At 41.5% G+C, this 17,580-nt stretch overlaps 1 protein-coding gene across 1 annotated transcript in view; it reads right to left on the bottom strand.

Moving 5' to 3' along the window:
• Positions 1–17,347, bottom strand: part of LOC139564381 (nucleolar GTP-binding protein 2-like) — a 40,298-nt gene extending 22,951 nt beyond the window's left edge. The window contains 5 exon segments of the mRNA XM_071383859.1: positions 15,954–15,993; positions 15,995–16,061; positions 16,363–16,457; positions 16,665–16,755; positions 17,177–17,347. Coding sequence (XP_071239960.1) covers positions 15,954–15,993; positions 15,995–16,061; positions 16,363–16,457; positions 16,665–16,755; positions 17,177–17,240 — 357 coding nt within the window. The 5' untranslated portion in view covers positions 17,241–17,347.
• Positions 17,348–17,580: the final 233 nt, after the last annotated feature.

The raw sequence follows: 17,580 nt of genomic DNA, 5'->3' as shown, positions 1-17,580 counted from the left end.
TGAAGTATTCTAATGCTAAGCCTGGCTTTTTAAATTAAAATCGAACAGTAAATGACCTTTTTTTTTTTTTCCTTGGGGGGGGGAGCAAAAACTCCAAATACGTGCTACTGACTGAAGACAGAAACTATGGTGAAAACATCACCATAAAATAGAATAAGAGACCTGACAAAGACCTTGGCGAGAATACTCTGCCAACAAACAGTGAAGATCAGGAACAGATCAGAAGACGGAGAGAGAACCAAAATTGACATCCAATTAAAAATTATTTATGCAACGTATCTGGACTTGCTCACATTGCTTTGGCATGGGGTTCAATTCCCTAAATGGCGTAAGACATAAAATGGCAAGAGGAAGGAGGAGTGGGGAAAGGAGGGAGAGTAAAAAAGGAAAAGGCCATTCATTTCCAACAGCTTTGAGCGTCTTGAAAGGTCTTGCACGCATATGGAGCTATTTAGAAGGGAAAGAACACAGAAAAACTCAGTCAACAACAATGTTCAGAGAGAACATGAAGAACTGGACAGAAGTATTGTTTGTAGTCTTTTGGGGTGTTTTTTTTTTAGCTGGGCGAAATGGACAATAAGTCATATTGTGATACATTTGACCATGTTGCTCGATAACAAATACAAGAACATTCACTGCACATTAGTGGGCTCTGGACAATTACCCAGTAAGACAGAGATGGCAGCCTCTGATTAAAAGAGCTATTATTTCACGTAGCATATACAGGGAATGCATGACTAATATTTTGATATGAAACCTGTCAAAATAAGATCCAGAATGATCTGATTTATTTTTGGCTCTTCAGAGAATTTGATGACATCTTTGTTCATATTGGCTTATAAGCTAAATTATTCAAATCCCGATGGAAGTGCAAACTCAAAACATTTTGCTAGATTGATAACTCAAAATATTTGAGTGTTTATATATAGCCATGTAGGATCATTTATTAATCCATCAGTAAAAATGTAGGCTAATGTCCTACAACAACAACTTTCCAGTGCCAGGCGTAGGCTACTTGATGTTTCTAAAACAGTAGTAGCTTAAAAAACTTGAATTTGCCTGCAGTAGCATTTGTCAACGGTCATATGGTTGTGCTTCTCAGAATGCATCTCTCCCTCCACCATGCGCACAGCTCACACAGCAGCAGGCCGCGAAACAGGGACAGGCAGATACTTTCATAGCAGGAATCAACATAATGCATAGGCTATTACGGTTGAGAAAATAATGGTTTTAGAGTAATCTACAGGAACATTGTGTAGCAAAATCACCCGGGGGCGCAACGTTGGCCAACTGCATCGAACTCTCTCTTGCAAAACACAACTCGATACAGGCAGGTTGGTTCATTGTGAAGTGGAGCAAAACGAGCGGGAATAGGCCAGTTGGAGAGGAAGATCCCACCTGACCTGTCAACCCGTGCATTTTTCACCTCACAAATACAGCCTGGTTAAACCGGAATGAACGCTCAGTCTGGTGTATCCGAGGCTCTAAGAAATAGGCTACCTGAAGAAAACAGAGTAATGATTTTACAATAAGTTAACTTTCAGCATAAATAAAGAGAAGGGCACTCAACTTGTACAGCACTGACTCAGATGACTGATGATTGGTTAAAATAAAAGAATAAGATGATAGTTGGAGTTGTATTGTTAGATTTCAGTGAAGCCTTTAATTTTATTGATCATAAATTGTTATTGAAAAAAAACTCACTTGCTATGGCTTTACATCACCAGCCATCACATGGTTGCAGAGTTATTTATCCAACAGAACCTAGAGAGTGTTCTAACATCAGATACAGTATATATACAAAAGTATATGTGGACACCCCTTGAAATTAGTGGATTCGGCTATTTCAGCCACACCGTTGCTGAAAGGTTATAAAATACGAGCACACAGCCTCCTGGGTGGCGCAGTGGTCTAGGGCACTGCATCGCATCGCAGCGCTAGCTGTGCCACCAGAGACTCTGGGTTCGCGCCCAGGCTCTGTCGCAGCCGGCCGCGACCGGGAGGTCCGTGGGGCGACGCACAATTGGCCTAGCGTCGTCCGGGTTAGGGAGGGTTTGGCCGGTAGGGATATCCTTGTCTCATCGCGCACCAGCGACTCCTGTGGCGGGCCGGGGCCAGTGCGCGCTAACCAAGGTAGCCAGGTGCACGGTGTTTCCTCCGACACATTGGTGCGGCTGGCTTCCGGGTTGGAGGCGCGCTGTGTAAAGAAGCAGTGCGGCTTGGTTGGGTTGTGTTTCGGAGGACGCATGCCTTTCGACCTTCGTCTCTCCCGAGCCCGTACGGGAGTTGTAGCGATGAGACAAGATAGTAATTACTAACAATTGTATACCACGAAATTGGGGAGAAAAGGGGGGATTTTTTTTTTTTATAAATAATACGAGCACACCGCCATGCAATCTCCATAGACAAACATTGGCAGTAGGACGGCCCTACTGAAGAGCTCAGTGACTTTCAATGTGGCACCGTCATAGGTGATTCTGGGCTTCGAACTTTGTGGCAACAGTTTGGAGAAGGCCCTTTCCTGCTTCAGCATGACAATGCTCCGGTGCGCAAAGCCAGGTCTATACAGAACTGGTTTGTCAAGATCAGTGTGGAATAACTTGACTGGCCTGTACAGAGCCCTGACCTCAACACCATCGAACGCCTTTGGAATGAATTGGAACGCCGACAGCGAGCCAGGCCTAATCAGCCAACATTAGCGCCCAATCTCACTAATGCTGAAAGTCCTCGCAGCAATGTTCCAACATCTAAGTGGAAAGCCTTCCCAGAAGAGTGGAAAATGTTATAGCAGCAAAGCGGGGACCATATTAATGCCTATGATTTTGGAATGAGCTGTTCGACGAGCAGGTGTCCACATACTTTTGGTCAAGTAGTGTATGTGCAGTGCGGTGTCCCTCAGGGCAGATGCCTTGGGCCGTTACGCATCTATTTTTTTTATACAAATGATTTGCCACAAAGCTATAAAGACTGTATGCAGATGAGTCCACACGCTACATTTCAGAAACCAAAGCCGGAGAGCTCACTGAAATTCTAAATAAGGAGTTAGTTAGCATCAGAATGGGTGATTCATAATAAACTGGTGTTAACTACATTAAAACTAAAAGCATTGTATTTGGTTCAAAACATTCTCTAAGACCTAAACCTCAACTGGAGTTGTACATAAAAGGTATGACCATAGGAGTTTAACTTCCTCAACTTGCTCTAGGTATTACATTGGATGGTCAAGTCATATTGACAAAGTTGTGGTGAAGATGGGGAGGGTTATGTCTGTTATAAAAAGATGTTCTGCGTTTGACACAAATCAACTGTACTAGTTGTTCAGGCTCTGCTCTGGTTCCTTCTTGATTACTGTCCGGTAATAGGGTCATGTGCAGGAGAGAAAAACCTAGCAAAGCTGCAACTGGCTCAAAACAGAGCAGCACGCCTTCCCCTTAACTGTACATACAGAACTAAAATCGACAACATGCATGCCAGTCTTTCTTGGTTGAGGGTTGATGAGCGATTAACTGCTTCTGATCTACTTTTTATAAGAAATATTACTGACGAAAATTAGAGGTCGACCAATTCTGATATTTCAACGCCGATTATTCAAGGACCAAAAAAGACGATACCGATTAAAATCGGACGATTACTATTTATTTATATATACAGTTGAAGTTGGAAGTTTACATACACTTCGGTTAGTCAGTAAAATTCATTCTTCAACCACTCCACAAATGTCTTGTTAACAAACTACAATTTTGGCAAGTCGGTTAGGGCATCTACTGTGTGCATGACAAGTCATTTTTCCAACAATTGTTTACAGACATTATTTCACTTATAATTCAGAATATCACAATTCCAGTGGGTCAGAAGTTTACGTACACTAAGTTGACTGTGCCTTTAAAAAGCTTGGAAAATTGCAATAAATTATGTCATAGCTTTAGAAGTTTCTGATAGGCTAATTGACATCATTTGAGTCAATTGGAGGTGTACCTGTGGATGTATTTCAAGGCCTACCTTCAAACTCAGTGCCTCTTTGCTTGACTTCTCGGGAAAATCTAAAGAAATCAGCCAAGGCCTCAGAAAAAAAACTGTAGACCTCCACAAGTCTGGTTCATCCTTGGGAGCAATTTACAAACGCCTGAAGGTACCACGTTCCATCTATACAAACAATAGTACGCAAGTATAAACACCATGGGACCACGCAGCCATCATACCGCTCAGGAAGGAGACGCGTTCTGTCTCCTAGAGATTAACGTACTTTGGTGTGAAAAGTGCAAATCAATCCCAGAACAGCAGCAAAGAACCTTGTGAAGATGCTGGAGGAAACAGGTACAAATGTATCTATATCCACAGTAAAACGAGTCCTATATCGACATAACCTGAAAGGCCGCTCAGCAAGGAAGAAGCCACTGCTCCAAAACTGCCATAAAAAAAGCCAGACTACGTTTTGCAACTGCACATCAGGACAAAGATTGTAATTTTTGGAGAAATGTCCTCTGGTCTGATGAAACAAAAATAGAACTGTTTGGCCATAATGACCATCGTTATGTTCGGAGGAAAAAGGGGGATGCTTGCAAGCCGAAGAACACCATCCCAACCGTGAAGCACGGGGGTGGCAGCATCATGTTGTGGGGGTGCTTTGCTGCAAGAGGGACTGGTGCACTTCACAAAATAGATGGCATCATGAGGAGAAAATTATGTGAATATATTGAAGCAACATCTCTAAACATCATTCAGGAAGTTATAGCTTGGTCACAAATGGGTCTTCCAAATGGACAATGATCCCCAAGCATACTTCCAAAGTTGTGGCAAAATGGCTTAAGGACAACAAAGTCAAGGTATTGGAGTGGCGTAAAAAGCGTGTGCGAGCAAGGAGGCCTACAAACCTGACTCAGTTCACCAGCTCTGTCAGGAGGAATGGGCCACAATTCACCCAACTTATTGTGGGAAGCTTATGGAAGGCTACCCGAAACATTTGACCCAGGTTAAACAAACAATTTAAAGGCAATGCTACCAAATACAAATTGAGTGTACGTAAACTTCTGACCCACTGGGAATGTGATGAAAGAAATAAAAGCTGAAATAAATCACTCTATTATTCTGACATTTCACATTCTTAAAATAAAGTGGTGATCCTAACTGACCTAAGACAGGGAATTTTTACTAGGATTAAATGTCAGGAATGAAAAACGGAGTTTAAATGTATTTGGCTAAGATGTATGTAAACTTCCGACTTCAACTGTATGTATTTGTAATAATGACAATTTCAACATTTTTTACTTAATATAATACATCAATAAATTCAATTTAATCTCAAATAAATAATGAAACATGTTCAATTTGGTTTAAATAATGCAAAAACAGTGTTGGAGAAGTAAAAGTGCAATATGTGCCATGTAAAAAAGCTAACGTTGAAGTTCCTTGCTCAGAACATGAGAACATATGAAAGCTGGTGGTTCCTTTTAACATGAGTCTTCAATATTCCCAGTTAATACGTTGTAGGTTGTAGTTATAGGAATTATGACACGTTGACTATTTCTCTCTATACCACTTGTATTTCATATACCTTTGACTATTGGATGTTCTTATAGGCACTTTCGTATTGCCATCACCCACTTGAAGTCATAAACAGCTCTGTGCATCAAGCATTGCTAAGAGCTGCTGGCAAACGCAGTAAAGTGCCGTTTGAATTAAGCCTGCTGCTGCCTACCACCGCTCAGTCAGACTGCTCTATCAAATCATAGACTTATTGATAATAAACACACAGAAATACAATCCTTGGTCATTAATATGGTCAAATCCGGAAACGATCATTTAGAAAACAAAAAGTTTATTCTTTCAGTGAAATACGGAACCTTTCCGTATTTTATCGAAGGGGTGGCAACACTACATCTAAATATTGCTGTTACATTGAAGGTTGTGCAATGTTATGTCATAATTATGTAAAATTCTGGCAAATTAATTATGGTCCTTGTTGGGAAAAATGGTCTTCCCACAGTTCACAACGAGCCAGGTGGCCCAAACTGCTGCATATACCCTGACTCTGCTTATACTGAACGCAAGAGAAGTGACACAATTTCCCTAGTTAATATTGCCTGCTAACATGAATGTCTAACTGTTGTTGGAATTAATGCTACCCCCTCTCCTTTTTCAATTTCAGCCTGAAGACATAACCAAATCTATCTGCCTGTAGCTCAGGCCCAGAAGCAAGGATATGCATATTCTTGCTATCATTTGAAAGAAAACACTCTGAAGTTTGTGTAAATGTGAATTGAATGTAGGAGAATATGACACAATAGATCTGGTTTAGATAATACAATGAAAAAACCATACGTTTTTCTTTTTTATTGTTGCATCATCATCTTTAAAATGAACAAGAAAAAACAAACATTCAGATAGGATGATGGGGACAATTTCAGTGAAAAACATAAGGCAACAGTACTTGTGCAAAGTTTCAGAATGATAACTTCAGGAATGAGTGTGCTACCTGACATTTATCATGTAGTCACCCAGGTGTCCCACACAAGTAGCCCAAATGTACCCAAGTGGCCAAATTGGTGAAGTTATACATTTTGAAACAAATAACTATATACAAAATACCAAAATGGTATTCTAACACATCTCCCCCCCAAAAAATTGAGAAATAAATAAATGTACAAAATAACAAGGGTAACTATTTACACACTTTCAATATTTGGAAGACCCTCAGTCCTCTACACAATATTGTGCTGCTGATGCCAGGTCCCATAGCAGTCTCTTTCCGCTGTAAAGCAGAGGGTCACCAAGCATGTGGTGCAGGTGATGGGGGACTTCATTTTGCAAAGAACACAGCGACGCCTCCATGCTGTACCCTTTTGGCCCCGAGGCACATCCATGCCTGCAGAAATAAATTTGGGCAGACGAACACCACTTGTGGCAGGAGCAGAAGGGACAGAGGTAGAGGGGCCAGAACGTAGTGCAGTGGTGCTGTAGCCAGCAAGCTCCCTGATGAGCAGCTCTCTGAATGCTAGCTGTGAGATGAAGGGGCTTTCCACAGCTCTTAGCCATTTCCTTGTGTAGGATGAATGCATTCACCACAGCAATGTCGATGAAATAATAGAAGAATGTCTTGTACCATTTCATCGTCTTATGGAGAACATTGTAATAGCCTATCAGCACATCTGACAGGTCCACACCTCCCATGCTCTTGTTGTAGTCCTTCACTGCAGCTGGAATGGGGAAATTTTTTGTGGTCCATGCCCCAGTAGCGCCCTTCACACACCTGACGACGTGATCGCCACTGAAGGATTTGTGGATTGTTGTGCACATCACCACCTTTCTGGTATCCATCCACTTTACAAACAGTAGGCCATCTTCACGGACCCATCGCATGGTCCCCCGCTCAGCCTGCTTAGGCATGTCGTTCACCTTCGTCTTCGGAAAGCCCACCCTGTTGGTACGAATGGTGCCACAAGCCCACACATCCCGCTTCCTAAGGTCTGCAAACAGGGTAGGGCTTGTGTAGAAGTTATCCACAAACAGTTTGTAGCCCTTCCCTAGCAGTTGAAAATCCAATAACTCCATTACAGAGTCATAGCTAAGTCCCTTACCGGTAGCAAAACTGTTCTTCCCCTCAGACAAAACAATTGCATGTGTAAGCACACACACAATCAGCCAACACAAACAGCTTGTAACCCCACTTGGTTGGTTTGTTTCTTCTAGGACAGTGTGCCAACGCCCTTCTGTCCCTTTGTTAGCAGGTTGCACACTTCCCCTCCTCCACTTATTTGTCAGTGCCTTCACACCTCTAGATGGACCGGGAGGTGTGGAGCCGGAGACAGCAGGGTTCCGGCTGGATGAACCAGTTTCAGTGGGGGATGGACACCTTGGCACAGGGGGCTCCCATTCGGAGTCAGTGTCACTGTGAAAGAAAATGTTCAGTTAGAATAGTTTCACATATGAGCCCTGTATCAACAGGTATAATAAAACAGATATATATAGAGTACAGGGAACATTAGGTTGAAGTGCTGTTCCATTTCACCTTGGCCATTGTTGTGGGCCTGCCTCAACAGCCTCAAATAGGCTATTTCATGTGGGGGTGGGGTGGAGCGGCAGACACACGCATCTCGACCATGCTCCCTCTAATCCACAATATGTTGACTGAGTGGAGGAAGCATGGTCGCTGTGTTGAGATGTGTGGGTTTGCTGTTACATTCTACTCCATTCAATTTATATATACACTGCTCAAAAAAATAAAGGGAACACTAAAATAACACATCCTAGATCTGAATGAATGAAATATTCTTATTAAATACTTTTTTCTTTACATAGTTGAATGTGCTGACATCAAAATCACACAAAAATTATCAATGGAAATCAAATATCAACCCATGGAGGTCTGGATTTGGAGTCACACTCAAAATTAAAGTGGAAAACCACACTACAGGCTGATCCAACTTTGATGTAATGTCCTTAGAACAAGTCAAAAATGAGGCTCAGTAGTGTGTGTGGCCTCCACATGCCTGTATGACCTCCCTAAAACGCCTGGGCATGCTCCTGATGAGGTGGCGGATGGTCTCCTGAGGGATCTCCTCCCAGACCTGGACTAAAGCATCCGCCAACTCCTGGACAGTCTGTGGTGCAACGTGGCGTTGGTGGATGGAGCGAGACATGATGTCCCAGATGTGCTCAATTGGATTCAGGTCTGGGGAACGGGCGAGCCAGTCCATAGCATCAATGCCTTCCTCTTGCAGGAACTGCTGACACACTCCAGCCACATGAGGTCTAGCATTGTCTTGCATTAGGAGGAACCCAGGGCCAACCGCACCAGCATATGGTCTCACAAGGGGTCTGAGGATCTCATCTCGGTACCTAATGGCAGTCAGGCTACCTCATGGAGGGCTGTGCGGCCCCCCAAAGAAATGCCACCCCACACCATGACTGACCCATCGCCAAACCAGTCATGCTGGAGGATGTTGCAGGCAGCAGAACGTTCTCCACGGCGTCTCCAGACTCTGTCACGTCTGTCACATGTGCTCAGTGTGAACCTGCTTTCATCTGTGAAGAGCACAGGGCTCCAGTGGCGAATTTGCCAATCTTGGTGTTCTCTGGCAAATGCCAAACGTCCTGCACGGTGTTGGGCTGTAAGCACAACCCCCACCTGTGGACGTCGGGCCCTCATACCACCCTCATGGAGTCTGTTTCTGACCGTTTGAGCAGACACATGCACATTTGTGGCCTGCTGGAGGTCATTTTGCAGGGCTCTGACAGTGCTCCTCCTGCTCAAAGGCGGAGGTAGAGGTCCTGCTGCTGGGTTTTTGCCCTCCTACGGCCTCCTCCCCGTCTCCTGATGTACTGGCCTGCCTCCTGGTAGCGCCTCCATGCTCTGGACACTACGCTGACAGACACAGCAAACCTTCTTGCCACAGCTCGCATTGATGTGCCATCCTGGATGAGCTGCACTACCTGAGCCACTTGTGTGGGTTGTAGACTCCGTCTCATGCTACCACTAGAGTGAGAGCACCGCCAGCATTCAAAAGTGACCAAAACATCAGCCAGGAAGCATAGGAACTGAGAAGTGGTCTGTGGTCACCACCTGCAGAATCACTCCTTTATTGGGGGTGTCTTGCTAATTGCCTATAATTTCCACCTTTTGTCTATTCCATTTGCACAACAGCATGTGAAATTTATTGTCAATCAGTGTTGCTTCCTAAGTGGACAGTTTGATTTCACAGAAGTGTGATTGACTTGGAGTTACATTGTGTTGTTTAAGTGTTCCCTTTATTTTTTTGAGCAGTATATACACACACATACACAAACATAGGCTATGGGTCATACACATACATACCCCCACCCACAATGTATAGCCAATGTGTACTTGACACATTTCATTACATTTTTATATATTGCAAATTAAAAAAAAAAAATATTTGATATTATTAATTTCAAACAACGGCATTAGCATGAGAAGAACTTACCAGTCCAAAACGATGTCCTCTCCGTTCAAAAAATAATCTTCCATTTGGGAGTCATAGCTATCTATGCTCGCTAACTGAATCGTCCTCCAAGAGCCTCTCTGTCTCACTTTCCCTATCAATTTCTTCTATAATTCTGTGTCCATCTGTATATCTAGACTTAGATTTCCCTGACTTAGTCGCCATATTGTTTGATATATAAACAGCTGAAGATGCGCTTTACCAAAATAGTGCTGTGCGTAACACACGTGGCTCCTTCCAGTATGAATCTTCAATGGCGAATGAACCTCTTTACGCCGGAGTTTACTACATGGGCTGGTCTTCCAACACATATCCATTACATATTGCCGTTTACCTCAGCTCATTGGCTATCTACCAAGTAAGATTTCAAGACGATCAGTGGTCATTGGGTTAAAATACAGTCAATCAACGAAACAGCGGTCATATAATTGGTGCACAATGAGGTTATTACTTGTCTTCAAATCGGTTTCTTTCGGTCAATACGTCCCGCGAAGAGACCCATCATGTTTGGTTGTGTTACACACAACCAGTTGATTGCAATGAAATCAAACATGACTGGATAAAAGCACGTTTAGTGTGTGTATTTACATTGAATGTTTCGTCAAAAATTGAATGAGACGGAATTCACGACACAAGCGGTTCACAAAATGTTTCGTGTTAGGCTATAAAAATAGATTTTATCAAACAAAAGACCATTCATTGTGTAACAATGAGCCTTGGGATTGCAAACAGAGGAAGATCTTCAAAAGGTAAATGATTTATTTTATTGCAATTTGTGATTTTGTTATGCCTGTGCTGGTTGAAATAGTATTTTGGTATAGGGCTCTGTCCTCAGATAATCACATCGTATTCTTTCGCAGTAAATCCTTTTTTAAATCTGACAACGCAGTTGGATTAGCAAGATTCTAGGCTTTTGAACCATGTGAGACACTTGTATTTTCAGGAATATTTAATATGACTATTTATGTAGCGCTCACCGTATGTTGTCAAATTTAATCCCGCTAACGGGATCTGTGCGCAGAGAAGTTAAATGAATGATTAGAATACTCCACCCTGAAACCATATAATTGTATGAAATTGACTAGAATCATAAAGTTATAATTAATGATGTGTGTAGTTTCAGTCAGTAAAACAATATGTCTCTACAGTATCTTAAACACAGACTGTCTGAGCAAGATTCGGTGCCGACCTTGGCTGGGGGCCACAGAGTACTTCCCAGGGTCTCCCTATCTTGAGGGAGGATGGGGAGTGATTCTCACGGACTCCCTAATCTTTGTCGGCTGGGTAGCAGGACAGTATGTGCGTAGGACAACTACTGTTTGTGTGCAAATGTATGTGCGTATGAATTCTGTTTGTGTGCAAGAGTATGTGCGTAAGGAGCTAGTATAAAATGAATGGTTTTGTACAACTAACCAGCGCGCCCGTGAATAAACATTGACTATCATAGCTGGGGCCTCCGTCTGTTTCATTTCAACCAGTATCTTACAAATTCTGGGTCGCAGACGGAGTAGTTAATTGAATTGGGTTTATGAACATTGAGAACATAATTCTCGTGACACTAAATATGCAGGTAAAAAATTCATAATAATAATACTTCTGTGTATTGATTTTAAAAAGGCATTATGGATAGGTACATTTGTGCAACGAATGTGCTTTTTTCGCAATTGCACTTTTGATAAATTGTCATCTGTTTGGCAAAGTTGAAGTAGGCTGTGATTCGTTGATAAATTAACAGGCACCGCATTGATTATATGCAATGCAGGACAAGCTAGTTAACCACACATGGTTGATATTACTAGGTTAACTAGTGATTATGTGAAGAATGGTTGTTTTTTCTAATATAAGTTTAATGCTAGCTAGCAACTTACCTTGGCTCCTTGCAGCCACAAGGTCATTTTGATGCTGCACTCTCGTAACAGGTGGTCAGCCTACCACGCAGTCTCCTCGTGGATTGCAATGTAAATCGGCCATAATCGGCACCCAAAAAGGCCGATTACCGATTGTTATTAATAATTGGCATGGCGATTCTCAAGTTATCGGTCGACCTCTAGTCTATATAACCAAATAACATTCAGCTCAGACACCCATACATTCCCCACAAGACATGCCAACAGGAGTTTCTTCAAAAAGTTCAAAAACTAATTCACTGCAACGCACAGTGTTATACAGAGCCATGATCGCATGGGACTCCCATCTCCAATTATTCAAGCAAAACTACCTTTAAAAACAACTCATGGAACAGCGGGGACAATGAGGAGCCATTTTTTTTATTTTTATAGCTGTATTGTTTGTTTCATGTTGTATTTAAAATGTGTGTGACTTGTCCATCAGTGTTTTGAGTTTGTGGACTCCAGGAAGAGTAGCTGCTGCTTCTGCAAAAGCTAATAGGGATCCAAATAAATAAAAATTAATGTTCATATCACACAAGACAGACAGACCGCTACAGCTTTGCCAGATGGGACAATATTGAATTGCGTGGGATCGAACACAATTGACACTCCCTGTAGTCAAAAACATCACCACCACAAATATGAAAGCACAGTGGGGAGAGTGCCGTCTGCTCAGCATCAAGTAGCCAACTCCACCCCAGTGCTGAGTCACTTGGTGTCCTAATTTGACCGGGCTCGTATTCATTAGGCACCAAACAGAAGACTAAAAGTTCTGAACCACTTTTAGTTTTCAGTCGCAAAACATTTTGCTACAGTGGGCTAATGTAGCACGGTCTACCGAAGCGTTGGTACTTTTCGATACTAAAAACATGAAAAACGGGTTGATACTAGAATTTGTTACTTTCGGCACTTGTGTCAAATGTTTCTCAAGTCACATACGGATTGAGAGGAGCTAGTCCATCTAGTAATTTGTCTGAATCTTTTCAAGGGGGACAGTAGTAAGATAGCCAGGCTACTTGCGCATGCAGCAGACACAGCGCAAGCCACATTTGAGAAGCAAGCGGGAGGAGAGAGAAAATGCCGACAGCATGGCTTCTTCAAACTAAAACATCATATCTCCACGCCCCCAGGTTGTTGACAAAATGATATCCAGAAGTGAACTATGGGAATACTTTGCGTACAGAGCAGATGAGGGCCAGCCAACAGAAACAACTAAGCACAAGGTGCTACAAAGCAGTGCAAGGAAGGTTGATTCCAAAACGACAAAAAAAAATTAGTGTGGAGAAAAAGTATGTGAACCCTTTAGAATTACCTGGATTTCTGCATAAATTGGGTCATAAAACGTGATCTTCATCTAAGTCACAACAATAGACAAACAGTCTGCTTAAAGTAAAAACACAAACAATTATAATTTGTCATGTCTTTATTGAACACACCGTATAAACATTCATAGTGCAGGTTGGGGAAAGTATGTGAACCCTTGGATTTAATAACAGTTGACCCTCCTTTGGCAGAAATAAACTCAAAAGTTTTCCGTAGTTGCGGATCAGACCTGCACAACGGTCAGGAGGAATTTTAAACCATTCCTTTTCACAAAACTGTTTCAGTTCAGCAATATTCTTAGGATGTCTGGCGTGAACCGCTCTCAAGTTCATGCCACATCATCGCAATTGGGTTGAGGTCAGAACTGACTGGGCCACTTCAGAAGGCATATTGTTGATCTGTTGTTGATTTACTTCTGTATTTTGGGTTGTTGTCCTGTTGCATCACCTAACTTCTGTTGAGCTTCAATTGGCAGACAGATAGCCTCCTGCAAAATGTCTTAATAAAATTGGGAATTCATTTTTCCGTCGATGATAGCAAGCTGTCCAGGACCTGAGGCATCAAACCAGCCCCAAACCATGATGCTCCCTCCACCATAGTTTACAGTGGGATGAGGTTTTGATGTTAGTGTGCTGTGCCTTTTTTTCTCCACAGTGTTGTGTGTTCCTTCCAAACAACACAACTTTAGTTTCATCTCTCCACAGAATATATTTCCAGAAGCGCTGTGGAACATCCAGGTGCTCTTTTCCGAACTTCAGAAGTGCAGCAATGTTTTTTTGGACAGCAGTGGCTTCTTCCATGGTGTCCTCCCATGAAAACCATTCTTGTTTAGTGTTTTACCTACTGTAGCCTCGTCAACAGAGATGTTAGCATTTCTGTAAGTCTTTAGCTGACACTCTAGGATTCTTCCTAACCTCACTGAGCATTCTGCGCTGTGCTCTTGCAATCATCTTTGCAGGCCGGCCACTCCTAGGAAGAGTAGCAACAGTGCTGAAATTTGTCCATTTACAGACAATTTGTCTTACCGTGGACTTTCTTTCAGAGATACTTTTGTAACCCTTTCCAGCTTTATGGAAGGCAGCAATTCTTAATCTTAGGTCTTCGGAGTTATTTTGTCCGAGACATGGTTCACATCAGGCAATGCTTCTCGTGAATAGCAAATTCTAATTATGTGGATTTTTTTTTTTTTTTTTAACGGGGCAGGGCAGCTCTAACCAAAATCTCCAATCTCGTCTCATTGATTCGACTCCAAGTTCATTGACTCCAATTAGCTTTTGGAGAAGTCATTAGCCTAGGGATTCACATTTTTTCCCAACCTACACTATGAATGTTTAAATTCAATATAGACCAGAAAAATACAATTTGTGTGTTATTAGTTTAAGCACACTGAGTTTGTCTATTGTGACTTAGATGAAGATCAGATCAAATTTATGCAGAAACCCAGGTAATTCTAAAGGGTTCATACTTTTTCTTGCCACTGTACACAGAACAATTGCATTGTAACGTTATTCTACTAGCAACTAAATTTGAATGACGAACATACAGTACCAGTCAAAAGTTGACACCCCTACTCATTCAAGGGTTTATCTTTATTTTTACCATTTTCTACATCAAAACTATGAAATAACATACGGAATCATTTAGTAACCAAAATATATTTTATATTTCAGATTCTTCAAAGTAGCCACCCTTTGCACTCTTGGCATTCTCTCAAAGAGCTTCATGAGGTAGTCACCTGAAATGCATTTAAATTAAAGGGTGTGCCTTGTTAAAAGTTAATTTGTGGATTTTTTTCCCTTCTTAATACATTTGAGCCAATCAGTTGGGTTGTGACAAGGTAAGTGGGTATACAGAAGATGGCCCTATTTGGTAAAAGACCAAGTCCATATTATGGCAAGAACAGCTCAAATAAGCAAAGAGAAAAGAAATCATTACTTTTAGACATGAAGATAAGTCAATCCAGAAAATTTCAAGAACTTTGAAAGTTTCTTCAAGTGCAGTCTCAAAAACCATCAAGCGCTATGATGAAACTGTCTCTCATGAGGACCGTCATGACTGCTGCAGAGGATAAGGTCATTAGAGAGTTACCAGCCTCAGAAATTGCAGACCAAATAAATGCTTACTGAGTTCAAGTAACATCAACTGTTCACTGGCTAATTGACCAAGGAGTGATGGAGTGCTGCATCAGATGAACTGGCCTTCACAATCACCCGACCTGAACCCAATTGAGATGGTTTGGGATGAGTTGGACCACAAAGTGACGGAAAAGCAGTGCTCAGCATATGTGGGAACTCCTTCAAGATTGTTGGAAAAGCATTCCTCATGAAGCTGATTGAGAGAATGCCAAGAGTGTGCAAAGCTGTCATCAAGGCAAAGGGTGGCTACTTTGAAGAATCTAAAATATATTTTGATTTGTTTAACACTTTTTTGGTTACTACACCATTCCATGTGTTATTTCATAGTGTTGATGTCTTCACTATTATTCTACAATGTAGAAAATAGTAAAAAAGAACTATAGGTGGTAATTAATATGGAGTTTTATTTTTTGAAAGTAATTGAATATATTATTTTAGATGTTGTACTAAATATGGGTTAAATAAAAACAAGTTAAACATATTGTTCAATGTTTAAAAAAAATAAAGGCCAGTGGTTATTCTGTGACATTTTTTGCAGCAGTATTGTTTCAGTGTCCTGATACTAAACCTGGTATCGATGTCAAAATGTTGGTATCGTGACAACACCACAGTGTGCGCAAATGAATGCGCCCCTGCTTGGTACCCACATGTGCCTTGACTCTGTCGTGCAGGAGGGACATGGGCAGCCTTCTTCACCGCACCCATCTCATCCTGGAACTTCTGTAGGGATGACTGCTTGATGACCCGAGTGTTTGCTGAGACCAGAGGGGAAGAATTAACCAGTGTGTGTGTGTGAGTTGAGGCTGCCATCTTCTCTCCATACACAGATATTTAAAAATACATAAAACAGATTTATTCTTACAAATCAAGGGTTTGCTAGTCATTATTGACAAGAACTCCACCATTCTGTATGCAGTTTCAACTTGCTTTAACTAGCCAATCAATTGTTAGACAAATTGCCATTATACCTGTCCAATCAATAATAAAAACAGACCCAAGAGAATTTGTGGATTAACCTGAGACAGTGTGGCAATTGCAGTTAACAGCACTACTCACCAAACCATTTGATGTTGGGCTCCACTCTGGCCTGTGTCCCATCAGCCACAGTGGACTGGTACGACAAACGCTTGATCACCTGGCCTCTGTTGTTGCTAATGGCAGAGGAAATAGTCAGTGGTCACATGGTTATATTAGTCAAATATATTACAACACAATCATTAAAAAAAAGAAATGAAGAGGAGCAACATATAGAATACCAGGAACTGATGTCAACCCCTGACCTGAGAGTTACACTAGCATTAAAGGAAAGAGTTCATATGGAAGTAAGTGTCACATGTTTTTTTCTCTCCATCATTTACCATCTCTGCTTTTGTCTGTACATATTCAGACGCCTGACAGTTGCCCGGTCCCTCATGCTGTTGCCTGAACCTGCAGGAGTCTTTGGTCGGTCTGTAAAAGGTAGAGTCGTAAGGTTATGGTGACAACATTATATGCCACACAGTGTTAGAGATTATAGGTGTGTGTGTGGTGGTATTTTGGGTTAATTCATTGTCAGTGTCAGAACAATATTGGAAATCGATATAAAAAGTGTAGTTCTCAATTTTGTTATGAAAGTTACGTTGTGTTTTTGGCATAAAGTTAAACAGAATGTGTAGCTAAATTAGCTAGTTACTGAACTAATTATGTCAGTGCCAAACATATTGTATACGTTTTTATTTGTAGCTAACACGAATGTCACATATGGACCAAATGTGTCTGTGTAGTTAGACGAAACAGACAGATCTATCAGAGAGAAAGTCTATCGCGTTAGCTAGCTAACATTAACTGTAAACAAACAGTAACGTTACATAGAGCATGGACTGTAACTTACCAGGATTACTGCTGGCCGCCGATGTGTTTATCGTGCTTTTCCCCTTGAACCGTGGCTTCACCATCTTGACAGGTTATCTGGCACAAGTAGAAAACACTCAAAATGTCAAGTTATAGCTTCAACTTCTTCTATGTACCCGAACCACGTGTCCTAAATCAGTCCCGCACATTCCGGAAGGACGTCATCAGAGAGCGACACATGTGTTCTTTATTGTTTTTTTTATGTTTCTTTTTTAGTTTATATATATATATATGTATACAAACAGGCAATGATACCATATGCTAGGGGGTAAAACAAATTACAGATTATACAGACCTTCAAATATACACACATATAGATTGTTTTAACAGCTTTCTTATTAGAAGAATGCAGAATGGTCTTAATGTACTGTTCAAATTCCTTAC

This window comes from Salvelinus alpinus, chromosome 35 (assembly GCF_045679555.1).
Source record: "Salvelinus alpinus chromosome 35, SLU_Salpinus.1, whole genome shotgun sequence".
In the NCBI taxonomy this organism is placed as follows: Eukaryota; Metazoa; Chordata; class Actinopteri; order Salmoniformes; family Salmonidae; genus Salvelinus; species Salvelinus alpinus.
The sequence above is the reverse complement of the archived record's forward strand: the minus strand, read 5'-3'. Positions and strand labels throughout refer to the sequence as shown.